The sequence below is a fragment of the Lepidochelys kempii genome, chromosome 3 (genome assembly GCF_965140265.1).
Source record: "Lepidochelys kempii isolate rLepKem1 chromosome 3, rLepKem1.hap2, whole genome shotgun sequence".
In the NCBI taxonomy this organism is placed as follows: Eukaryota; Metazoa; Chordata; order Testudines; family Cheloniidae; genus Lepidochelys; species Lepidochelys kempii.
Genome location: NC_133258.1, coordinates 117,566,239 through 117,588,553, shown reverse-complemented (window position 1 = coordinate 117,588,553; position 22,315 = coordinate 117,566,239). Strand labels below are relative to the sequence as shown.

At 43.5% G+C, this 22,315-nt stretch overlaps 1 protein-coding gene across 6 annotated transcripts in view; it reads right to left on the bottom strand.

Moving 5' to 3' along the window:
• Positions 1-22,315, bottom strand: part of TIAM2 (TIAM Rac1 associated GEF 2) — a 217,752-nt gene that overhangs the window by 97,953 nt on the left and 97,484 nt on the right. For 5 of the 6 annotated variants that reach the window (XM_073337719.1, XM_073337720.1, XM_073337721.1 and 2 more), the window contains exons 1-3: positions 13,121-13,189; positions 6,572-6,683; positions 4,322-5,521 (exon numbers count right to left, since the gene is read on the bottom strand). In XM_073337719.1, the coding sequence (XP_073193820.1) occupies positions 4,322-5,521; positions 6,572-6,586 (1,215 nt within the window). In that variant the 5' untranslated portion in view covers positions 6,587-6,683; positions 13,121-13,189. Of the gene's footprint in view, positions 1-4,321; positions 5,522-6,571; positions 6,684-13,120; positions 13,190-22,315 lie in introns of those variants that run through there. The other variant, XM_073337723.1, reaches the window with a different exon arrangement.

Sequence of the window (22,315 nt, the reverse complement as noted above, 5' to 3'; positions counted from 1 at the left end):
GAGATGACTGTTCTACATATGATTTTAATTCCACATTGGTGATGTGGAATGTTCACTCATTCCTGCAATAGTCTGGCTACATGGAAGTTCCGAGCCTCATGGCCTGACTCAGCAAGGTGCTGAGCACCCTTACTTCAGTGGGCACTCATGGGTCTTAGTATTTCACAAGATTGAGCTCTTCAAGCTAATTTCCACTGTCAAAGAGAACCATTCCACCAATCTGATGGGAGGATTTATCTCCCATCCAACTGTATTTTACTGATATTCTTAAAAAATAGATTATACTTAAAGAATAAGCGAGAGAGAAACTATTTGCTGTCTTTTGTATGGGGGAAAAAAAAAATCTAACAAATTTTACTTGAAAATACCCAGTGGCTGTAAATAGCTCAACCAGAAGCACAACTATTACCCAGGAAAGTGTTATTTTTTGCTCAAGTTTACACTGCTTCTATAGTAATATTTATTTGCACTCTGACTTCTACATATGGATAAAGTAAACAAACACTGGTCTCCTGTGAACTAGTCGCACCAGAAGCTTGGAAAGCAGCTGCACTTTTTTTCCACATCCTAGATGCGGCACATCTAAAATGTACTGGAAGAAGCTGCGTCATGTTTTGATAGTATGATGACCTCCAATGTAAAGCCAAGAGCAACAGGGAGATCCCATGCCGTTGCAGATTTCACAAGAAAGGTCATTTTTCAGCAGTAGGCTCAAAAATGCCAGATTTAATTTAAAGATTATGTTCCAAGACAATACATTTAAGTTTGAACCTGGAAGAAACCCTTCTAACATCTAAATCTTTTAGATGTGCTCAGCAAAATAGGTGCAGCTTTCCTATAAGCGTGTATAGTTTCAGCATGTAATTGATCTCTATCCTTTCCACAAAGCTTACGACGATTAGGACTTAGTCTCAGAGCACTAAAACAACAACATAACACATATTGATCCATTTGGCACATTCCTCAGAACGGGACAGCGAAAAGCCAGCCTGGCCCAGAAGGAGCATTTACCAAGGGGTAAATCACTCTATGAAGTCAGCTGAGTATAAAAGTGGCTTGAGATCAGAATCAAGGGCTTGGCTACACTTGCGAGTTAGAGCGCATTAAAGCAGCCCCAGTTGCCCTAGCTCACTACCCGTCCACACTGGCAAGGCACGTAGAGTGCATCTGGTACTTCACCTTGGCGAGAAGATTAATGCTTGTTGTGCCCTGGCTGAAACACCTGGACGTTAGTGCGAACGAGGTGTTGCATTACTGTGCTCTGATCAGCCTCCGGAAACATCCCATAATCCCCTTAAGTCAAGTGGCCACTCTTGTCATTGTTTTGGAATTGCTGCAAGAATGCGGATATGCCCTTTGAAAGCTCCATTTCTGACAACTGGCATGCTTATCTGCTCCAAGACAAAGCAACCATTACTGTGGAATGCTGTGTGTGTGAGAGAGGGGTGGGCGGGGGAGTCTGCTGCTGTCTGAACTTACAAGACAGCATGCTGACATGCTCTCAGCCCCCCAAAAACCCACTCTCTCTCCCCCCACACACACACAACACACTCCCTGTCACACTCCACCCCACCTCCCCCATTTGAAAAGCACAATGCAGCCACTTGCATGCTGGGATAGCTACCACAATGCACTGCTCTCTGTGGCCGTTGCAAGAACTGCTAACGTGGCCACACCAGTGCGCTTGTAGCTGTCAGTGTGGACAGACTGAAGTGCTTTCCCTACTGCGCTCTACGAAGGCTGGTTTAACTCAAAGCGCTGTACATCTACAAGTGTAGCCATGCCCCAAGTTGAGTGTCTGAAGTTCATTCCTGCAGATGGAGGCAGGAGTAATCCTAAATTCCAATGAAAGTGAGAGGGAATGAATATCCTAATATGCAGATTTGGGTGAGAGTTGGGTTCATATTATTTGGATAGTTGAGACTATTTGGAATTAGAAAAAAATGACAATGGATATAAAAGATTTAAGATGTGAGCTATATTGAGCAAGGGAGAGAAGGCAGCAACATTCTCACCAGTGCAAGTGGAGAGGCAAGATTTAAAGAATATATATATATATATATATTATGCATGTCCCTGCAAAATGATTGTATTCCATTGATCACACAACTCCTGGCCTGACTCCAGGCACTGAGTAGCTGCAAATCTCTGGTAAGATTTGGGAATCTCCATTTCCCCTTTCTTTAATCCAGTTTTGGCACAGGCACATGCTGAAACATTGGCATTTCAATACTTTCTTATTGCTCTTCAGAAGCAATCAGCTTCCTACAAAAAGACCAATTTTCAGTTTATTTAAGGAATATATTGTTAGGTTTGCAAATCACTAATAGGGCCTCGTTTGGGGCCCACTAAATTAAGGGCAAGCCATGCCACTAACTGGTTATAAACTCCATTAAATTTGTCAGACAGGGACTCGAGCCCCAAACCAATACTACTTTGAGAACTTTTGTCTCTCTAGGGATCCATCTACACTACCACTGTAACCAAGTGACAGCATAGCTATCCCCTGAGCCAGTTACAACATGTTTAAAATTGGTAAAGTGGAAAGGACCCAGCCAAGCCCTCACAAACAAACTACATCTATGGACAAGATGCTACACGTTTTAACCTGTTGTTGCTAGAGTCCTCATCTCAAAGACAGTTGTTCTCTGTTACTCAAGCCCAGCATTTTCAAAGTAAGATACTATAATTAGGATTGGGGTTGATTTCCTTTCACCAGGTCTGGTTTGATACAGACTCACCAGCAACATTTCCCTGCTGTTGGGGAAGTCAGTGAGTCTCTTCACTATGTATACACAGCTGGTACAAAACAGCCATTAATCCCTTACCGAATATCATTCTGAAAATGTTGTAATTAACTAATGCATAACAAAAGGGCTATGTTGCAGACATCGTATTTAGAGCCTGATGTGAACTTTTATAAAAATCTAAATATTCAGTGCTGTTTATATCAATGAAGAAACCTCGGGTAAAAAGCTAAAGCACTTTTTATTAATTCAGTTTTTTCCTGTTTTCTAACTAACAAGTGAGTGCTAAGGTAAGGTTTCAAGAAACTTGAGGGCTCCATAACAACTCTCAAAAAGTCTTAAGTAAGGTAATGAACCAGCTGAGCAGCCTTCAGTTTCCCAGAGCCAAATTCTGTGGCTCTCTTGCAATTTACACAGGCAACCCTCAGATTAACCTGATTTCTTGGCACAAACTGGTCCTTAATATTATATGCCGTGCCTTGAAGTCAGTTTGGCTCACACATTGGTTGTGGTATGGAGTGAGGAGGAGCTCCAGGAAGATTATGCCACAAAATGGCATAATGCCTACCAAATCTTCCCAGCACATTGGGGAAGCACAGTTGCTGCATCATCCCTTAGAGGGAGCAACGTGTGATCTCCTATTTAGCTAGATAATACTGCCGGATGGTCTGAAGATGTACTGGTACATGGCTCTGCCTCCTCTCTGCTCACCTTGGTGGTGGCTTGCATCCCTGTAGTTTTAGAAGGGAGCAGTCCCTAAACTGAAGAGAGCACAGAGAGCACAACTTTGGCCAGCCCTTTCATGGGAGGCATTATGGGAGTGAGGGAAGTTTCTGCATATCCCATTTGTGTGTTCTTAGAAGGCCAGGCACAGTCTGGCCTTTACGGAGCTGATTCTGGGACCTAGAGCAGGAGACAGGAATTTCAGTCTCGATCACAGCTATCCTCAGTTCCCATTGATGGGATTAACCTTAAACTGTTCTAAAGAGACACCCACTAACTAACCAGATGGCACTTCAGTTTTGATACCCAGAGAATTATGTAGCCAGGTTCATACACAGGAAGAAGACAGCTAGATAATAACATCTCCATAAAACACTTACAGGTTTAACCAAAAACCCCGTTGTCTACATTTGGATTTGGAGATATAACTGGGTTGTCCTTTCCTAACTTGAGAGGGATAACAGCGAACACTGGTGATGAGGGGGAAAAAATTTACAAAAGATATTTACAACGTGCACATTCCCATGTTTCAGGATTTGTTTTACTGCACTTTTCAGATTATTTTTACAGACATTTTCAGGGCTACAAATTATGTTTTGATCTACAGGATCAGATATCTCTTTGTTTTAACACTGAAACTATTTTAAAAGCTCTAGTCCATCTCATGAAAATCCAGTGACTTGAAAATCTATTCACTGATGTATTTGCTTCCATAAATGACAATTTGAGATAGCTGGAATTTTCACCAATCATTGAGTAGTCTTATGGGAAAAACAAAATACAGGCATTATACTAATGGAAGGTGTCTACAGCTCTCAGTACTAGACTTTAGGATGAGTTTTTCCACATACCTGCAGTTTTCTTTTCTTTCTAGAGAGGCTTCCTGTCCAGTCACTGATGCGTCGCATCCTGCTTTTTAATGTATCCTTCTTGGAAGCATCTTCGTTTAGGGGTTTGGATTTTCTACATGGGAGAGTATAAGAAGAGTACTGTGCGGGGCCTCTGTGTTCCACCCTAGAGGGAACATCAATGTCTGAGGCAAAAGAAACACGGTTGCTTAAGCTGGCATGAGTGCCAATGTATTCATCAGACAACCTGAGATCTGAGGATGGGCTGCCTTCTAAATTTGTATCCTTATATAGATCGCGGAGGGAGGAGAGAGATGAACTTTGGTTGAAGGACTTTTTCCTGTCATTTGTGGGGAAACTGGCATGAATCCTTGTATCCGGAGTGCTCCTGGTCAGGTAGGAGCCATTCAGCTCATTGATATCCCCATTGTTTCCCCAGGGAGAGTCATACCATGAAGATTCTGAGCTTAGGGAGCTTCCTTTACTGGATCTAAGTCTTGAGTCAGTGGGAGATAGACGATGACTTGAAGTGTCATCTGTACTGGAGTTCCTCCTCACATCTAGCAGGTCATTAGATTTGGATTCTAAAGTAGGTGAGTACCTCAGCAGCTGGACTGGTCCTTTGGATTCCTCTGTAGAGTCTTTGTTGTTGCTACTGTTGTGAAACTCAACCTTTAAACAGCCATCCAGTTTCCCCAGTGTTTTAATGAGAACTTTGGGGCTCCTCCTGTCATCTGGTGGTGAGGTTGATGCTAGGCTCTCATTCTTTCCATAGCAATTTAAAATATGTCCACTGCATTCCCTGGAGGCAACATGATTACTTGCAACTTCAAGGCCAATATAATGGAAACCATTCTCGGGAAAAAATGCCGCATTGCTTCCCTGGCAGTAGTTCCCTGTGTTTGTCCTGTGTTTGGCATGGATACTGCTTTTAGAGGCCTTTGCCACTGTGTCACTGAGCCTCGGTGAATAAGGCTGGTTACTCTTGAAGTGAGAGAGGCAGCTTCTGGCTAGTGATCTCGATTTGTAGCTAGTGCTACTGCTGCTGTGTCCCCATCCATGCAAGGAGCAAGACTTTTCACAGCATTCATGCGAACGATGAATTTTCAGAGAACATGGTTTCTGCTTGGCACCAGATGCAGCATTAGCGTGATTTTTTGATCCATGAAGGCTGTACTGGCTTTCTGAATTCCCCATTTTCCACTAAATTAAGAAAAAAAGTTTCATTAGTATCAGTGGCCAGAAGATGAAGAACTAAGATGAATAGAGCACTTTTACACTCTAGACTTTTTTTTATTGTATGAAACAACTTTTTTTTAAAATAGAGTCAATAACCATTTTCAGTATTTAATAATTTTTTTTTCAGTGGGTGGGGAGGTGGTCAGGAAAGCTCATTCTGTGTGTGGTTTGTTACCCTGCTATAAAGCTACCAAATGCTGGCGTCTAACCCCATTGAAATCATTTCAACACCTCCCTCTTCCCACACCCCCTGGCAACATCTTCTTCTTCTAACTTGTAAACCTTTAACTCCCAAGAAAAATTGCATAACGAAAGGGAAACAACAGGATAATCACTACTTAGATGTACAGTGAACTGTACTTTCAGAAAACCCCTTCTGCCAGGAGACACGCAAACTGCAGTTTCAGCTTGACTAGCTTCTGTGAAATAAAATGTTCCTTCAATAAATTGTTCAGTAAACCCCTACACATGATTAAAAAGAGCCAATGGGGTGGGGGGGGGCCTTGGGTTTTTTGAATAGCTTTATCCCTCATTTCAATACAAAGCTGCACCATGTTTGTTCAGCACACAGAAGTTTAGAAGCTCACTCCACAAAAGGTACTTGAGCAATCCTTGCTGACTTAAAGTAGCATTTACAGGAGAAGTTCAATTGCTGGTGTGAGAAGGTTGTACAATCTGGCCCCATATAAGTGCACTTGAACATAAAAGGCCCAAGCTGGCCCATCCTTACTTTTGTTTCAAACTCCAGTGGCTGCAATATACATACAAAGGACAAAGAATGTTTTGAACAGATAAAAAACAAGTCATCCTAAACTGTGTTTTCAATGTTGAAATAGTAACTAGTGCTTCTCTTCATATTAACTTTCAGACTGGACTTGTGTAGCCTCCTTACAAGCTTCTGAGAATCCACATTTTTTTTTTTACATTTATTTTGAAACCCTCCCTACTCCACCCTATTTATTTTTCATTACGTATTTTGGTATACAGTTTAGTATGAAATAAAAACAGAAATACCTCTAGAATCACCATTAAATGTGGGTGCAATTAGCAATCAGTGTGCTTTGCATTGTCCTAATAGCTAGCCACCACACTTTCCAAAAACGGGATGGCATTCCATGAAAACTTTCTGGAAAATACAAATAAGGAAAAAAATCTCTCAGTCAAATATATTTACATATACTTTACCTCTGCTATCAGATAAATCAACATAAAAATAAGACAGAGCACAAAAATAGAGAGAAGAGAATTGGTTAAGAGTCTTTATATTTCAGCTACATATTCCTATACACTATGTTTGTTAAATTATTGCAATAGAACCTAATATTGGGATGTTTTCTAATTCTTTCTTACTCCCCTTTCAGTGATGAACTGGCACAAACTTCCATTACTCTGCATTTTGCTTTGGTAACATGCATTAAAGTTCATCAGGCTGTGCAAGTATCCATTACAATTTGGACCACTTGTACCAAACTGATCAGAGCAATGTCTTTGTGCTTGTTTACTCCTGTCATGGCTGAATTCCAGCCACAACCCCAGAGGTGAAAGGCTACCCTGCCAACAAGCCAGCAAACTTTTCTTAAAGTTTATTCTGATTTTAAGTTAATCTGCCAGCAAAACAACAAAAAGGCAGCACCAGGCTCTGCACACACCAAAAGGTAACAAGACAAAAGTCGCTACTGAGAAGCTGAGTATACATCAGCTGTTCACATAGCACACAAAGGCTGTAATTCAAAACAACAGGACAGGATCTGAATTTCACAGAACTCAACAGCAGGTTATTGACTGAAAACGCTCAGCAGAAGAAATGCATCACTGTAGAGAAAGTTTTTTTTGGGGAAAATTATTAGAACAGCAGTTTAACAGATATACTGTTTACCAAAATTCATTCCTTCCCCCAAATAAACTTGGCGGACAGTTTACAAGTAATCCATGAAGAGTCCAAAGAACTATGACATTTTCAATGGAAAAATTATCCCATCTGCACAGAAATAAAAAAATACACTGAAAGATTTAGCTTCTTTATTAAAAAAAGAGAGAGAGAGCGCGCGCGCAAAAATGTGGATGATTTTATGTCTCTAACATATTAAGAGCCACATAGGTGACTAAAGGAATTCATTAGCAAGCTTTGTATTTGGCTAACGTTTAGGTTACCTACATTACAAGTCACAAACTAGCATTAAAAACAGTATCGACAGAGAGCCTTCGACAAAAGTCAGCAAACAAATGTCTTAGAGGTATATTATATTTTTTTGACCTTGCTCTGCAGTGTTTACACACCTCTGTACACAAAGCCATGAGTACTTTCACCAAGCCATTTGTTAGAGACTTTCACAAAATGTAGGGACTTGAACATCTTATGATAAAAAATCTACTTTATTTGAAATGTTAATAATAAGGAATTTAGATGTTTATGCATCCCCTTATCTTGTAGGTACTAACTGTCTATGCCTAGAAAAGCATTAGTTATATAAAGCAGCTCTAACAATAGCAGCTTTAATACACAGCAATTGATTTAACAACAGAAAGGGGAAAAAACCCTACATTCAAGATGAAACCAAGTTAAATAGAAAAAAAAAATGCATAAACTCTATCAAGTTCCCAGTTAGTCAGTTTCAGAGTAACAGCCGTGTTAGTCTGTATTCACAAAAAGAAAAGGAGTACTTGTGGCACCTTAGAGACTAACCAATTTATTTGAGCATGAGCTTTCGTGAGCTACAGCTCACTTCATCAGATGAAGTTCATCACATCTGATGAAGTGAGCTGTAGCTCACGAAAGCTCATGCTCAAATAAATTGGTTAGTCTCTAAGGTGCCACAAGTACTCCTTTTCTTTTTGCAGTTAGTCAGTGTAAATCTTTAGCAAACCTGCTTTCACCATTCCAATAGGAGCAGATCACACACTAGGGAGTTTGTATGTAGAACCTACATATCAGAGCATAAACTATACTTGCAAGGAAGCTTTGAGGGGCTTATTTCTATTCATAAGGGGACATTGAACCCAATTTGTCTAAATAAGCAGGCAAAGTGACCATCTGGTCTCCATAATGATTGTGCACTGGATGGTAATCCTTTTAACAGACAGGGTAGTGAGCAAGCTGCTATTAAGAACCTCAAGATAGACATCAGTTTTTCAAGGCTCAAGTCACTGGTACAACTTCTAGTGTGCGTGTCTGATGCCATGTACATATTATATAATGGGTGAAGGAATAAATTTATCTAAGGTACAATGACTGTAAAATAGGGCCTCAGTCAGTGTAGGAGCCAATCAAACGTACAACAAAACAGTCAATAAATTCCACAGAAATAGTGACAAGGGATTTTTCTCAGCGCTCTGGGACTTCAGAACGCCAGGACATTCTAAACATTCAAACCAGTGACACAACAAATAATGACATCTGCAAGACTACAGAGCAATCACCACTCTCAAAATTAGCCGCAGCCATTGCTACTTTTCTTACATTTGTATAGAGATTTTCCTTCGACAGCCTACAATATGCGTGAGTTGGGGGAATCAGTTTGGTGCCAAATCCCAGATGACACTGGTGCATGGGAAAGGCTCTAAGACAAGGTCCAGTTTCTTTGATTCAGAGATGCAACGTATTTTAAACCTCCTTAATTCTGGAAGGTACAGAAATTGAAACATAAAGGACTGATCTTAGCTACATCTAAAGAATAAAAATATATATTTCACAGCATCTTTGTATTTCAGATTAAGAGATGAATTCTCCCACCAGTTTGCAGAGATGGCTGTATGGATACCTCTCATGAACAAAACCAGCTCCTATTAAATGTTTTCTGTCATTGTAGTCAGTGTATTTATAAAGTGGCTCACCTCACTCAAGGATGATAAAGTTTATTTACTTTCAATTGTACTAGACATTCCATGAAAAAGAGAGTTTTTAGCCTTTACCCTAGGTGCTCCATGATACATTAAAAAAAAAAAATGCAAGTATACCAATAGACTACTCCAGGAAACCCCCTCTCCCCCACCTACCACCACCACATCCAATAATTAACTTAAGTCAGAATCCAGCAGCTAAAAACATTTCCCCATGTTTATGATCTTCCATATGAAGTCCTCCCAGTCTCTCTGGGCTCAAGAACAAAAATGTGCATTGTAGCATGCCCTGAAAGATCGACCAATTAGGTCTATTTCAGACCAGGGTGGGAGTGAGATCCTGAACTGAGGATCCCTCCTGGACAATGGCCAGCCAGCTACACCCCTTCTCTTAATCTAATGGGGCTCCACCTTAAGCACCTTCACTGACTGCCATTATGGCAGGATAGTGATTAGACAGCCTTACCAAATGATAGAAAATGTCCTTGGGAATAAAGGGTATAGCAGCACATTGCAGCTTTAAAGGAACTTTCCACACCAAATTATTAATCTCTGAGAACAGAGGTTTATAAAGAGGTATTTAGATGAACTCATTAGCATCCCATACTGTATGTAAAAGCAAAGACAAATTTTGTGTTTTCAAAATGTATTGGGTGAAAGCAAATATTTACTTTAAAAACAATAAAAAATGTTTTGGCATTAGATTTGCTTATAAGAAACAACAATTCAAGGGAACAGGAAGTTTTCAGACCTACAGAATAAATTGCTTATTCTGTGGCAGCAGTTTACAGCCAAGGACTACGAAGATTCCTGTTGTGATTTCACTTATTGTAAGAGCCACACTACTTTGATTTCAGCACTGCCATCTCTCTTCTTCCAGTACAATGACATTGCCTAGGTTAAGACTTCCCTAAAATTAAAATGCAGGATGCTTCTCTATTCTAAATTGTGCAGAACTATAACTTCAGATTGACAGAAGGTGCACAGGAAGACATAAAAGGACGGAGTACCCTTCAACCAAAGGCAGAATTATTTGGTATCCACGGATGAAATCTAAAGGAAAAAGAGGCTATGGTAGGATTGTCATGTGGCAATTTTGTAGATTTCTTTGGTAATGGTTGACCTCTTCAAACTATGAAGTTGTTAGAGACCGACTAACGTACATTCTAAGCAATGGTGAAAAAGGCATCTTCATGCACACATGAATCAGTCTACTTCTATCTGTCTATTTGCATGCAATATTTAAAATATCTTCATTCTCTTGTTGGGCACTCAGTGTGAAATTCACTCCTGTGCATGGCCAATATGAGACCTATGCACCATTTAAATTCCACTTAAGCCCTCTTTTAAGATCTTATGTGGGAATGTGTGTGCTTCACAGGCCTGGTGCTGGTCCTTTGGACATGCGTGAATCTCACACTAAAAGAATACAGTGTCACTTGAAGGATATTGAAGCAGGCAGCAGGGAGGGATCTGGGTCCAGAGACTTCCATTGCTATGAAACCATCAGAAAACAGATTTTTAGACTAATACAGCCTCCTTTCTAACCTAGGCAGATCAACATAAACAGTGTTGCCAATAATCATCAGAACCAATAGTTTGAAAGGATGAAGCATCTTGGAGAAATATCCAGGCTCCAAAAAAAGTACTCACACTTATGTTATATTGCCATTGTTCACCTGCCGTGAAAAAGTACGCACATCATTGAGGGAGAAATGGTCATTAACCTATCTTTACCCCCGACCCCGTCCATGACCCATTAGTTCCAAGTCTGAGTTCAGCAGATCAAGAGCAAGAGCTTTGTTTAAGACCGACTGTAAAACACTACTGAATGTAAATAGATCATCTGTGAGGGGAAATTCAACAAGAGACACGTAGGCAATATAACTGCATACACTCCATAGGTAACTGGGCTCTTAGCTGGTAGAATGGTAGTAATAACATTTTAGGAAAAATAAAATTCAACCCATATGGAACAGATCTTCTGGCTTGGATACATCAGAGGACCCCAGATTAGAAAATTGGGCAGAAGACCAAAGGAAGATGGGAAACATCAGACCAAGGCTAGAAAAGCCACCTAGGAAACGTGAACAAGAAAAAGGCCTTGTCTTTCCATTCTTTACTGTTGACCTGGAGATGAGAGAAGACATCAGATGACTGTTCTAATGAATCAACAAGGCATCTACTGTAGAGGCCTTTCATTTAGAACAGTGGCTGCAAAATCTTGGTGTCCTAGGGTTCTCTCTAGTCGCAAATGCCAGTAGTTTACATGCCAGTCCTCCACTGCTAGAAGACATCACAGAAACACGATGGGCAGGAGTCCACTCTTCTGAATACCATGGCCACTCAAAAATAAATCCTGTCTGAAGTACCAGTGCTGAAAGTGAGAATCAGGAAGATGAAAAAAATACGTACAGAAGAAAGTACACCGAGAGCCTAGGAAATCTCACTGTTCTACTCATGCAAATACTGACCTCAAGCTCCATCATGGTTATAACATTTGTACAAAAGATAGGAGATTAATCAAAAGGAGCCCACACTGACAGATGAATGTGGATTTCTTTAGATAAGTGCAGTAAAGGGGTACACTCTCGGACCTTTCTTATGGAAGGACTTATAGTATTTGGCATTGACCTCTGGTGGGAGACACTATGGCAAATGATATTTATCTTTTCTCTATTGTTTTTTCACTTGTTTGTGGGATTTTTATTTTGTTTGTTTAAGTGTATATATTTATTTTTTTTATATAAAAAATGATCTAATCCTTTGAGAGGAGTGGAGTATAAAATAAATGCGTCCCCAGCACTCACCAAATGCAGCCTTCTGTCTTAGGAAAGATGTGCTCCACAAGCTAAGGGGGTATATTCCGAGCTCACATGCTCATACTCCTGCTAACTCAACGAGAGCTCGTGTGAGTATATTTAGTGGTGTAGCTGCAGCAGCACGGGCAGGAGCAGAGCCAGCACAGATCCCTGAGTCCAAACCTGCCTGAACCCCACATGTACATATCTGGCACCAACACACCATGCCGCTCCCCACGCTGTCACAGCTACACCACCATTTATGCTCTCTCGCTTACCCGCACTGAGCTAGCGCAAGGATGTCTATGCTAGGGGAAACCTCTAGCTCATACTAGATACACAGCCTTAGAAGGACTTTCAGCTGTAGAATGCGACTGTAATATTCACCTTCAGGAAGGGGGGGGAAGACATGGTGGTGCCAATGTCTTCGCAAACATGGCTGGTCCATCTGCATGTCAAATAAGGGCACCACAAGAAACTCTCATCTCAATTAGTGGTGCTGCGATTATGCAGAATCTAGAAGTATTTCAGAGTAATTAAAAAAAAAAATCCCTCTCCCATATGAAATTGCCAGTTTGTTATTTTCTTTTGCTGCACTTATGTGGTCTGGAATGCTATGGCTTTGACTTGGACCAACTAACTGTCTCCCCTCTTTCTCTAGCTCAAGACAATTAATTTAAGAAAAAAAGATTCTTCTTTCACTAATTCCCAATACTTTTTCTTGTCAGCTTAAATCACTTTTATACCCTCCTTTCTGTAATGGTCAAATCATCATCAACTTCAGATGGTTTACTGAGTCTGAGCCTGTATTTTTCACTTAGCTACTATACAGCTTATGGTTGTGGGGAGGGAGAGGGCTTAGCGTATTTGCTTTGTTAGTTCCACAGGAATACAGGGTTAGAAGTATCTTGTTTATAAATTATACCTTTGTTCACTTTGGTTTGCAGTTTAATGTGACAGTCACGCAGAAAGCCAAAAAGTAAGCTAGACTTCACCTTTTTCAAGGCTGTACATGGATCTATACAGGAAATAAGCAGGGATGTGTATTAGTGTTACACTGTAGCTGAATTAAATACCGAGTTTCTTATTGGCAGCAATTTACAGTATTTTTTAAAACTATGCATTTTGGTCACGTGCTTTCACAAATGAGAAGCAGATTTTTGATTCCTGCAACTCCAATCATATTCCTATGACAAAAATACACCATAATAAATTGTACCATAGTATTCTTGGCAGAATATTTTGCATTTATATACTACTGTATTCAAGCAATGAACTAAAGCAGTGGGGGAAGAAGGGGAGAAGCATTATTTAGCCTTAAAAGTCCTATTTGAAGCCAGAATCCAACTCAAACTCATTTGACTCTCTTTAGAGCAGAGTCTCATTAGGTTAAACAGAAAAAACTGTTCGGTAGATCACAGATGAAAATAAAAACAAAATACGACAACAGTTTTCTTCATAAAACAGTAATCAGTATTCAATTATTAAATATCAGCTAGATAAGTCTTTTAAACAGTTAATCATTGATCACACGCTTCTAATTTTATATATAAAAACCCACAATCTCTTTTTTGGTTTTACATACAAAGTCAGTACCAAAAAGCCTACATCACTCTTCACATGTCATATCAGAACTGCAGACCCTGTAACGAGGCCATGATTTTTCCTTTTACTTAAATCATTTTTCTGAGCCCTAGACTTGTGCAATTTAATTAAGTTATGCTTTACAGTCTTCAAGTTAGAGCAGCATGGAAGACTGATTCAAGCTTGAAGATCCTTATCCTATTACAGGAGGGCTGATACAATCTAAATCTCTGGAGACATAATTTTCTTCTGCAGTAAAAACAAAGTCCATCATTTGTAAACGTTATTGAATTGATGCACAATGGCTAGTGTGCACATCCATCTAAGTAATAACCATTAAGCTTGAAGAAAAAAAAAAAAAGAGAGAGAGAGACAGTTCAAATTTTGGCTAATGTAGTTGTAGTAGTTAAAGAGCTGATGTGTCCTCTCTCAGAGGGACGACTTCCTGCCCATGCAGGGATGAACTTAATGATCCGATAGGTCTCTTGCATCTCTAGCTACTATGTCCTTAGGGTATAGACCAAAATATAAAGTAGATTAATGTAATGCCTTCAAGGAATTTCAAACTATTTAGGAAACTAATGAGTTAGATCCTAGGAGTGTATGGACTCTGTACCTGCAGGAACTGCAGGCAAATTTAGCAAAAGTTTCTAAAACCTGATTTCTCAAACTGTCCTCCCTTTTTTCAGCTTACAACTTGTGGGCACAGATGTGTGCAGAAACTGATGTTCTGTAGCCATACATCCTGAGGATGGGTGGTCTTGTGGTTAAGGTACTGGACTGGGACTCAGAGCTGAGTTCAGTTTCTGGCTTTGACACAGATTTTCTGTGTGATGTTGGGCAAGTCATTTAGTCAATCTATGCCTCCTTTCCTTCAAGGACATAAGAACAATGGGTGAGGTTTTCCAAAGCGCCTCAGTGACTTAGGAGAACAAATGCAAATGACTTTCATTGGGACTAGTGCTCTTAAGTCACCTAGGTGTTTCTGAAAATCCCATCCAATAACATTTCCTTTCTCTCGTCCTTTGTCTACTTAGATTGTAAGTGTTTTGGGGCAGGGACTGTCTCTTAATATATGCACAAACACCACAGCACAGTTGGGCCACAATTTCAGTTGGGGCCTTTAAGTACTACTGTAAATACAAAATAGGGAAGAAGCAGAAGAAGGTGTCTAGGTACTTTGGATGCAGCCACAGTCAGCTAGTCAGTCATCTAAATTCTCTCAACTGTGCCCACGTGAAATTTTGGATGCCGAAAAAGACGCTTGATTGAGAGCAAGACCCCATTGCTCAGCAATAATTCTCCTGCAAACTTGTATGCGAGAATGTCTTACTAGGTCTTCCTTATTCTGTTAAAAAACTGTTCACTTCCAACTGGAAAGTTAGTAGAGATGGTTAGGGCTGCCATTGAGTAGCTCATCTGTGGAACAGTAACCACCTTATTTGCCTTAAACTCACACCCTTCTCCTCTAAAAGCAAAAGTATTATCTACTGATAGAGAGTTTACATGAATAACCTGAGCTAACACAGGTCACCTTTGGGTAGCTTGTTTATATCATCTTCTTGTACATATGTCCTGTATGTCAGAATTAAAATTGGACCTTACAGCAATAGTCTGTTTAAACAATGATGACATTTAGGTGGTTATGTGTACATTTCAAAAAATAACCACTCTAAGATGGAAATGTCATACTTCCTTCAGCAAATAATTTAAACAGATACTCTTAAGTAGCAAAGCTCTGTTTGCAGTCAGGTCTGAATTTTTTTTTTTCTTTCCAGTTGAATGTAGCAGAGAGATCCAAAAGACAACGAGGCCAAATCTCTGTGCCACTCCTGCCACTTTACCCTGCTTTATCAGCATAAAGAATGGAAGTTTTTCCTCCAATATTAAATGTATTTAACACTAAGAAAGGAAACTTTTGGTCCATTATGATTTGTATTTATTGTAAATTACTAAAATTATGGGACAGGCTAGGCAGAATCCAAGAAAAAAAAAGGAGAGAGAGATAGTCTATGCATTAATCATCATGGATTGGGGAAGTCACTGTGATGCATTACTGATAATATAAAGCTCTATTAAAGCATACCATACATATGAAGCTTTCCTTAACCCTTCCCCCACCCCCCACACACACCCCGGGCAAAAACACAAAAAACAACCACCACCTTTAGGGCCGAGCTGTAAGGTGATTTTGGCAGTGTCTAATTCACCAATTACAACAATTAAGTTCAACTGATCACACATACAAAAAGTTCTGTGGAGGAAAACAATTCACGTATACTATGTAGTGTAGATGTTAGCTAAAGAAACCACTATAGTTGGAAGACATCAGAGAAGTAGACACACAAAAATTGTTCATTCTGCCCAGTACCTTCAAGTTCAAAGGTTTCTTATCGCACTTTATTTTTCTTTTAAATATTGTTTTTGTGCCTGACAGATAGTTCTCTCTCACTGTCTTCCCAATTTCTACTGCCCACCAGCCTTACCTTCAGCAAAGCTCCTGCTTCAGCCTCTTCTCCCTAATGTTTCACAAAACTATGCAGCATACACACACAGACACTCCCTTTCTTTCTGCCCCAGTAAGCCAGGAAACTGTGTCTAACACTTCAAAATGTTCAGCCGTTATGAGCTAAAAACAGATTCTGGGCTACGCTGGATGTATTTTTGTCTGTAAGCTACACACCCTCCTCATGTTCAATTTTTTCCATTGGTGGAACAGTATGATGCAGACTTAACCAGAAAGTGGTTTTCCATGGGCCGCTTGAAATGATTAGCTTGGACAGCCTTCCATAATGCCTCAAAGCCACCAGGGAATACTCTATGACTAGGCTGTTGTTTGACCCTGCATTCCAGAATTACCACGAAAGTTCCATAGGAAAGCTACTAGAAAGTTTGCTGAATAAAGGTTTGCTTTCTTGAAGGTAGCCTCAGTGTCTTTTTTAAACTCATTAACAGCAAGTACACACACCTAACATCCTTGTGTATGATGCCTTGGTAAACAAAACAACTTCCAAACCCACCACTGGAATATTATAGTCATGAAAACCCTCTCTTAAAAATAATTCTATGATTTTACACAATGTCATGCATATCAGGCAAATCCTATGTTCTCTTTGGTTTTGTTTTTAAAACTGTACCAAGCTGCAATAGCCTACAGGTTGAACTATTTGTTTCTAATAATGGTCATACGATACAAAGCAGACATATATTTTACATAAATGACAATATTTTTAAATTTCAGTGCCTAAGCCTAGGCTACTAAATCTATATTTAGGCACACAGAGAACAGCCTGATTTCCAGAGGTTCTGAGCAACCACATCTATTGACTGCAGTGAGAGCTAAGGATGCTCAGAACATCTGAGAACCAAGCCACTTATTTAGATGCCTAAAAACAGATATAGATACCTACCTCTAAGCACCAGCATTTGAATATTTTGGCCAAAGTGCATCGTGGAAGATATGTTAACTCAGTAACAATGCTAATGAAACAGACTAGAATAAGTTTCATCTAGTTAAACTCCTTATGTATCAAGACTCTTTAAAATGACAACCAACAATCATAGCTACCAAACTGTTATCTATCCTGCATGCTTATGCAAAGAATATCAGTTTCACAAAATCAACTTCCCTATTCAGAAGTTTACTTTAGGAAAATATTTCTCCACGTTGAACAACAGGATGCATGATTTGAAGGACAATTGCATTCTAAAGTGGAAACACTCAGCAGAGAAGACAGTTACCTTTTCCGTAACTGGTGTTCTTCGAGATGTGTTGCTCATTTCTGTTCCACAATAGGTATGCGTGCTTGCCATGTGCACCAGTGCTGGAAGTTTCCCCCAGCAGTACCCATGCAGGGGGGGGAGCGCCCCCTGTGGCCTCTGGAGTGGCGCCTGCCTGGGCACGGTATAAGGGGAGCTGCACGCTCCCCCCACCCTCAGTTCCTTCTTGCTGGACAACTCTGACAGAGGGGAAGGAGGGCAGGATGTGGAATAGACATGAGCAATACATCTCGAAGAACACCATTTATGGAAAAGGTAACTGTCTTTTCTTCTTAAAGTGATTGCTCACGTGTATTCCACAGTAGAGGATTCCAAGCTATATCTGTTGCAGGTAGGTAGGAGTTCACAAGTTTCCAGGACGGAGAACAGCCCTGCTGAACCCGCCATCATCCCTGGTTTGGGGGACGATCGCATAGTGCGAGGTGAATGTGTGAACCAAAGGCAGCCCTACTAACGTCCTGGATGGGGACATGGGCCACGAAGGCAGCGGACGAGGCCTGCGCCAGAGTCGAGTGTGCCCTCACAATGGGTGGCGGGGGGACACCTGCCAGCTCATAACAAGAACGGATGCATGAAGTGATCCTATTGGAAAGCCACTGAGTGGAAATCGGCCCTTCGCGCGCTCAGTCGAGGCAACGAACAGTTGTGAGGACTTTCTGAACGGCTTGGTCCACTCGAGATAGAAAGCCAGAGCCCGCCGCACTTTGAGCGAGTGGAGACGGTGCTCCTCACTGGACGTGTGAGGCTTGGGGCAGAGTACGGGTAGAAAAATTTCCTGACTCATGTGGTAGGTGGAGACCACCTTGGGGAGGAACGCGGGGTGTGGGCGGAGCTGGACCTTGTCTTTATGAAAGGCCATGTACGGTGGCTTGGAGGTCAGGGCCCTGAGCTCCGAGACTTGCCTGGCCATCATGACTGCAACCAGGAAGGCCACCTTTCAGGAGAGGTGAGATCAGGAGCACATGGCCAGTGGTTCAAACGGGGGCCCGCATGAGGCGAGCCAACACCAGGTTTAGGTCCCACTGCGGGATGGGGGTCTAGAATACAGAAAAAGATGGTCCAAACCCTTAAGGAACCAGCCAGTCATAGCATGGGAAAATACCGTGTGCCCTTGCACCGGCAGATGGAAGGCCGATATGGCTGACAGGTACACTTTGACAGATTAGGGCGCCAGGCCCTGGGCTCTCAGGTGGAGAAGGTAATCAAGGATAAGTTGGATCAGAGTGGCCACAGGGGAGATACCCTGGTCTGCTGCCCACCTAGAAAACCGGGACCACTTCACCAAATAAGCAAGGTGAGTGGAGGGCCATCTACTTTCGAGGAGGATGCGCTGAACCTGTTCTGAGCACATCCTTTCCTCTCCACCTAAACACTGAGCAGCCACGCCGTAAGGTGAAGAGACACTAGGTTGGGATGGAGGAGGCGGCCCTGGTCCTGAGAGAGCAGGTCTGGGTGGAGTGGCAACAGCCACAGCGGAGCTATCACCAGGCCCATGAGGGTCCCGTACCAATGCTGCCTGGGCCATGCTGGGGCAATCAGGAGGACCAGGGCCTTGTCAGTCTTTATCTTCTCCAGGACCATGCTGATTAGAGGGAACGGGGAGAAGGCGTAGAAAACCTGGCCTGACCAGGACAGGATAAGAGCATCAGAAATAGCATCCCTCCCCAGGCCCCACTGGAGCAGAACTGGGGGATTGCCTGTCCTGCCGAGTCGCGAATAGGTCCACCTGGGGAGTTCCCCACCTTCGGAAGAGCCAGTGGGCCACTTCCAGGTGGAAGGACCACTCGTGTTGCGAGGAAAAGTCCCTGCTAAAGCAATCCGCCCTCTCTTTCTGGGCACCCAGTATGTGGAAGGCCTTCAGGTGGATGTCGTGGGCAATACAGAAGTCCCACAGCCTGAGAGCTTCATGGCAGAGGATCAGGCCCTGACCTGACTGTTGATATAGAACATTGAGGCCTTGTTGTCAATGAGGACTCTGACTACCTTGCCCTCCAGGTGCGAGCGGAAGGCCATACACACCAGCCGCACCGCCCTGAGCTCCTTGACCTTATATGTATGGTCAGGTCTTGAGCCGAGCACAGGCCCTGGGTCTGAAAGTTCCCCACATGGGCCTCCTAACCCAGGGCCGATGCATCGGACACCAGCTTCAACGATGCGGCCCTGTCCCTGAACGGGACCCCTCAGAGCATGTTGTTTGGGGCGGACCACCACCATAGGGAGGTGATCACAGAGTCCAGTACAGTGAGGACCTTATCCATCCTGTCCATGGCCTGGGAGAACTTCGAGGCCAACCACAGCTGGAGGGGCCTCATCCTGAGTCTGGCATGACGGACCACATACGTGCACGTCAACATGTGACCCAAGAGCTGCAGGCAAGCCCTGGCTGTTGTCACCGGGGTGACTGAGTCAATGAGACCTTTCAGGGTCTCGAATCTGTCTGGTGGGAGAGAGGCCCTGGCCGACGCTGCATCCAGGAGCGCCCCAATAAACACTATGCATTGGACCAGGACTAACATGGACTTGGTGTTGTTTACCAACAGGCCCAAGGCAGTGCACGTGGACAGGAGGAGTGCCACATGATCCCTCACCTGCGACCAGGAGGTGCCCTTGACAAGCCAATCGTCCAGATAGAGAAATATCTGGAACCCCCGACGTCTGAGGTAATCTGCTACCACTGACATGCATTTTGTCAACACCCTGGGGGCAGTGGACAGACCAAACAGGAGGACTGTGAATTGGTAGTGATTCTGTCCCACCATGAAACAGAGAAAGCGCCTGTGCCCCTCGAATATGTGGATGTGCAAGTATGTGTCCTGTAGATCGAGGGCAGCGTACCAGTCCCCGGGATCCAGGGAGGGGATGATGGAGGCCAGGGAAACCATGCAGAATTTGAGTTTCACCATGTACTGGTTCAGACTTTGCAGGTCAAGGATGGGCCTGAGCCCCCCTTAGGCCTTCGGGATAAGGAAATAACGGGAGTAATACCCCTCGCCCATGAAATCCTCGAGCACCGCCTCTATCACTCCTAGTCCTAGGAGCCGCCCCACCTCCTACTCGAGCAGAGCTTCGTGTGAATGGTCCCCCAAGAGGGATGGGGGTGGCGGGTGGTTGGGCAGGAAGGAAGTAAACTGGAGGGTGTAACCCCAGGAGATGGTGTTGAGGACCCATTGGTCCAAGGTTAGCTGCGACCATTCCGGGAGGAAAGCACACAACCGGTTGGAAAAGGGGAGCTTTATTGGGGGTGGATCCCTGATGAGGGCTGGCGGGGTGCCCCCAAGCATCCTGTCAAAAGCACCTTTTCCCCACCTGCTTGCCCTTGGAGGACCCAGGCTGGGGGGCAGGCAGAGACTGCCTCTGAGGGCATCTCTTATAGTCCCGCTGCTTCTTATGGGTGGCCTCGTACTTCGGGAAGGTGGCTTGGATGGGAGTCTCCTGTGGCTTGAACTTAGATTTTGCTGGAGCCGGTACATGGAGGACCAGAGTCCGGAGCGTCGTGCAAGAGTCTTTCATGCCATGCAGCCTTGTATCCGTTTCCTCTGCAAACAGAGCTTTCCCGTAAAACGGGAGATCCTGCACGGAAGACTACGCCTCGCTGGACAGCCCAGAGATCAGGAGCCATGACGCCCATCTCATGGACACCATGGAGGCCATGGATCGTGTGACCATGTCCGCAGCATCCGAGGCTGCCTACCCCTTCCTCCACTAGAGCCTTGAACTCCTTCCTATCATGCTCATGGAGGGAGTCCTCAAACTTGGGCAGGGAGCCCCACAGATTGAATTCATACCGGCCCAGGAGAGCCTGATGGTTTGCCACTTGTAACTAGAAGCTCAAAGACTAATATATTTTCCTTCAAAAAGAGTCCAGTCTCCAAGAGTCTTTGTTCTTTGGGGTAGGGGCTGGCTGACCCTGCTGTTCCCTGTGGTTGACCGACTCAACCACCAGGTTGTTGGGTGCCGGGTCGGTATACAAGTACTCATGCCCCTTAGTTGGTACAAAGTATTTGCATTCTGCCTTCTTAGAGATGGGGGCCAATGAGGCCAATGTTTGCCACAGGCCATCTGAAATCTTAGCCACCCCTTCGTGGAGAGGCAAGGCCACCCTACCCAGTGTCGACGGGGACAGCACGTTAAACAGGGAGTCTGAGGGCTCCTCCATCTCCTCTGCCTGGAGGTGGAGGCTTGCTGCCACCCTCTTTAAGAGTTCTTGATGGGCCCTGAAGTCCTCCTGCGGGGCGGAGCCACAGGTGAGGAGGCCGGTGTGGTGCTCTAGGTATCGGCCGGCACCGGAAGGTCCACCACCTGGCTGGATTCCAGGCACGGTGCCGAGGACATACATCCCACCGACTCCTTTCTCGGGGGTCTGGAGAGGGAGGCCAATGGTGCTTCCGAAGCTCCGGTCACCGAGTGAGCTCGCACCGGGGGCTGGGCATGTTGCCCACTAATACCATGGGGAAAGCCATAACGTTCGGTGCCACTGCACCTGCTGTGGCACTGGCAGGGCCGGCTGTTTGGGTTGGCTGGCCTGGCCTGGCCCGGCCCATCGAAGGCCAGCTATGAGTGGAGACTGGGCTGGCATAAGATCTGCTGCTGTTTCTGGATCTACCAACCGCTACCAACAGTAACAGCTGCTCTGCAAACGGCCTCAGTGGGCGGAGCTGCAACAGTGAGATGCCGGCGATCGACGCCCGGGGCTGCAATGTCTTGGCGGAGACTTGGAGCTGGAGTCTGAATGAGAACGGCATCGACGACTGTGCTG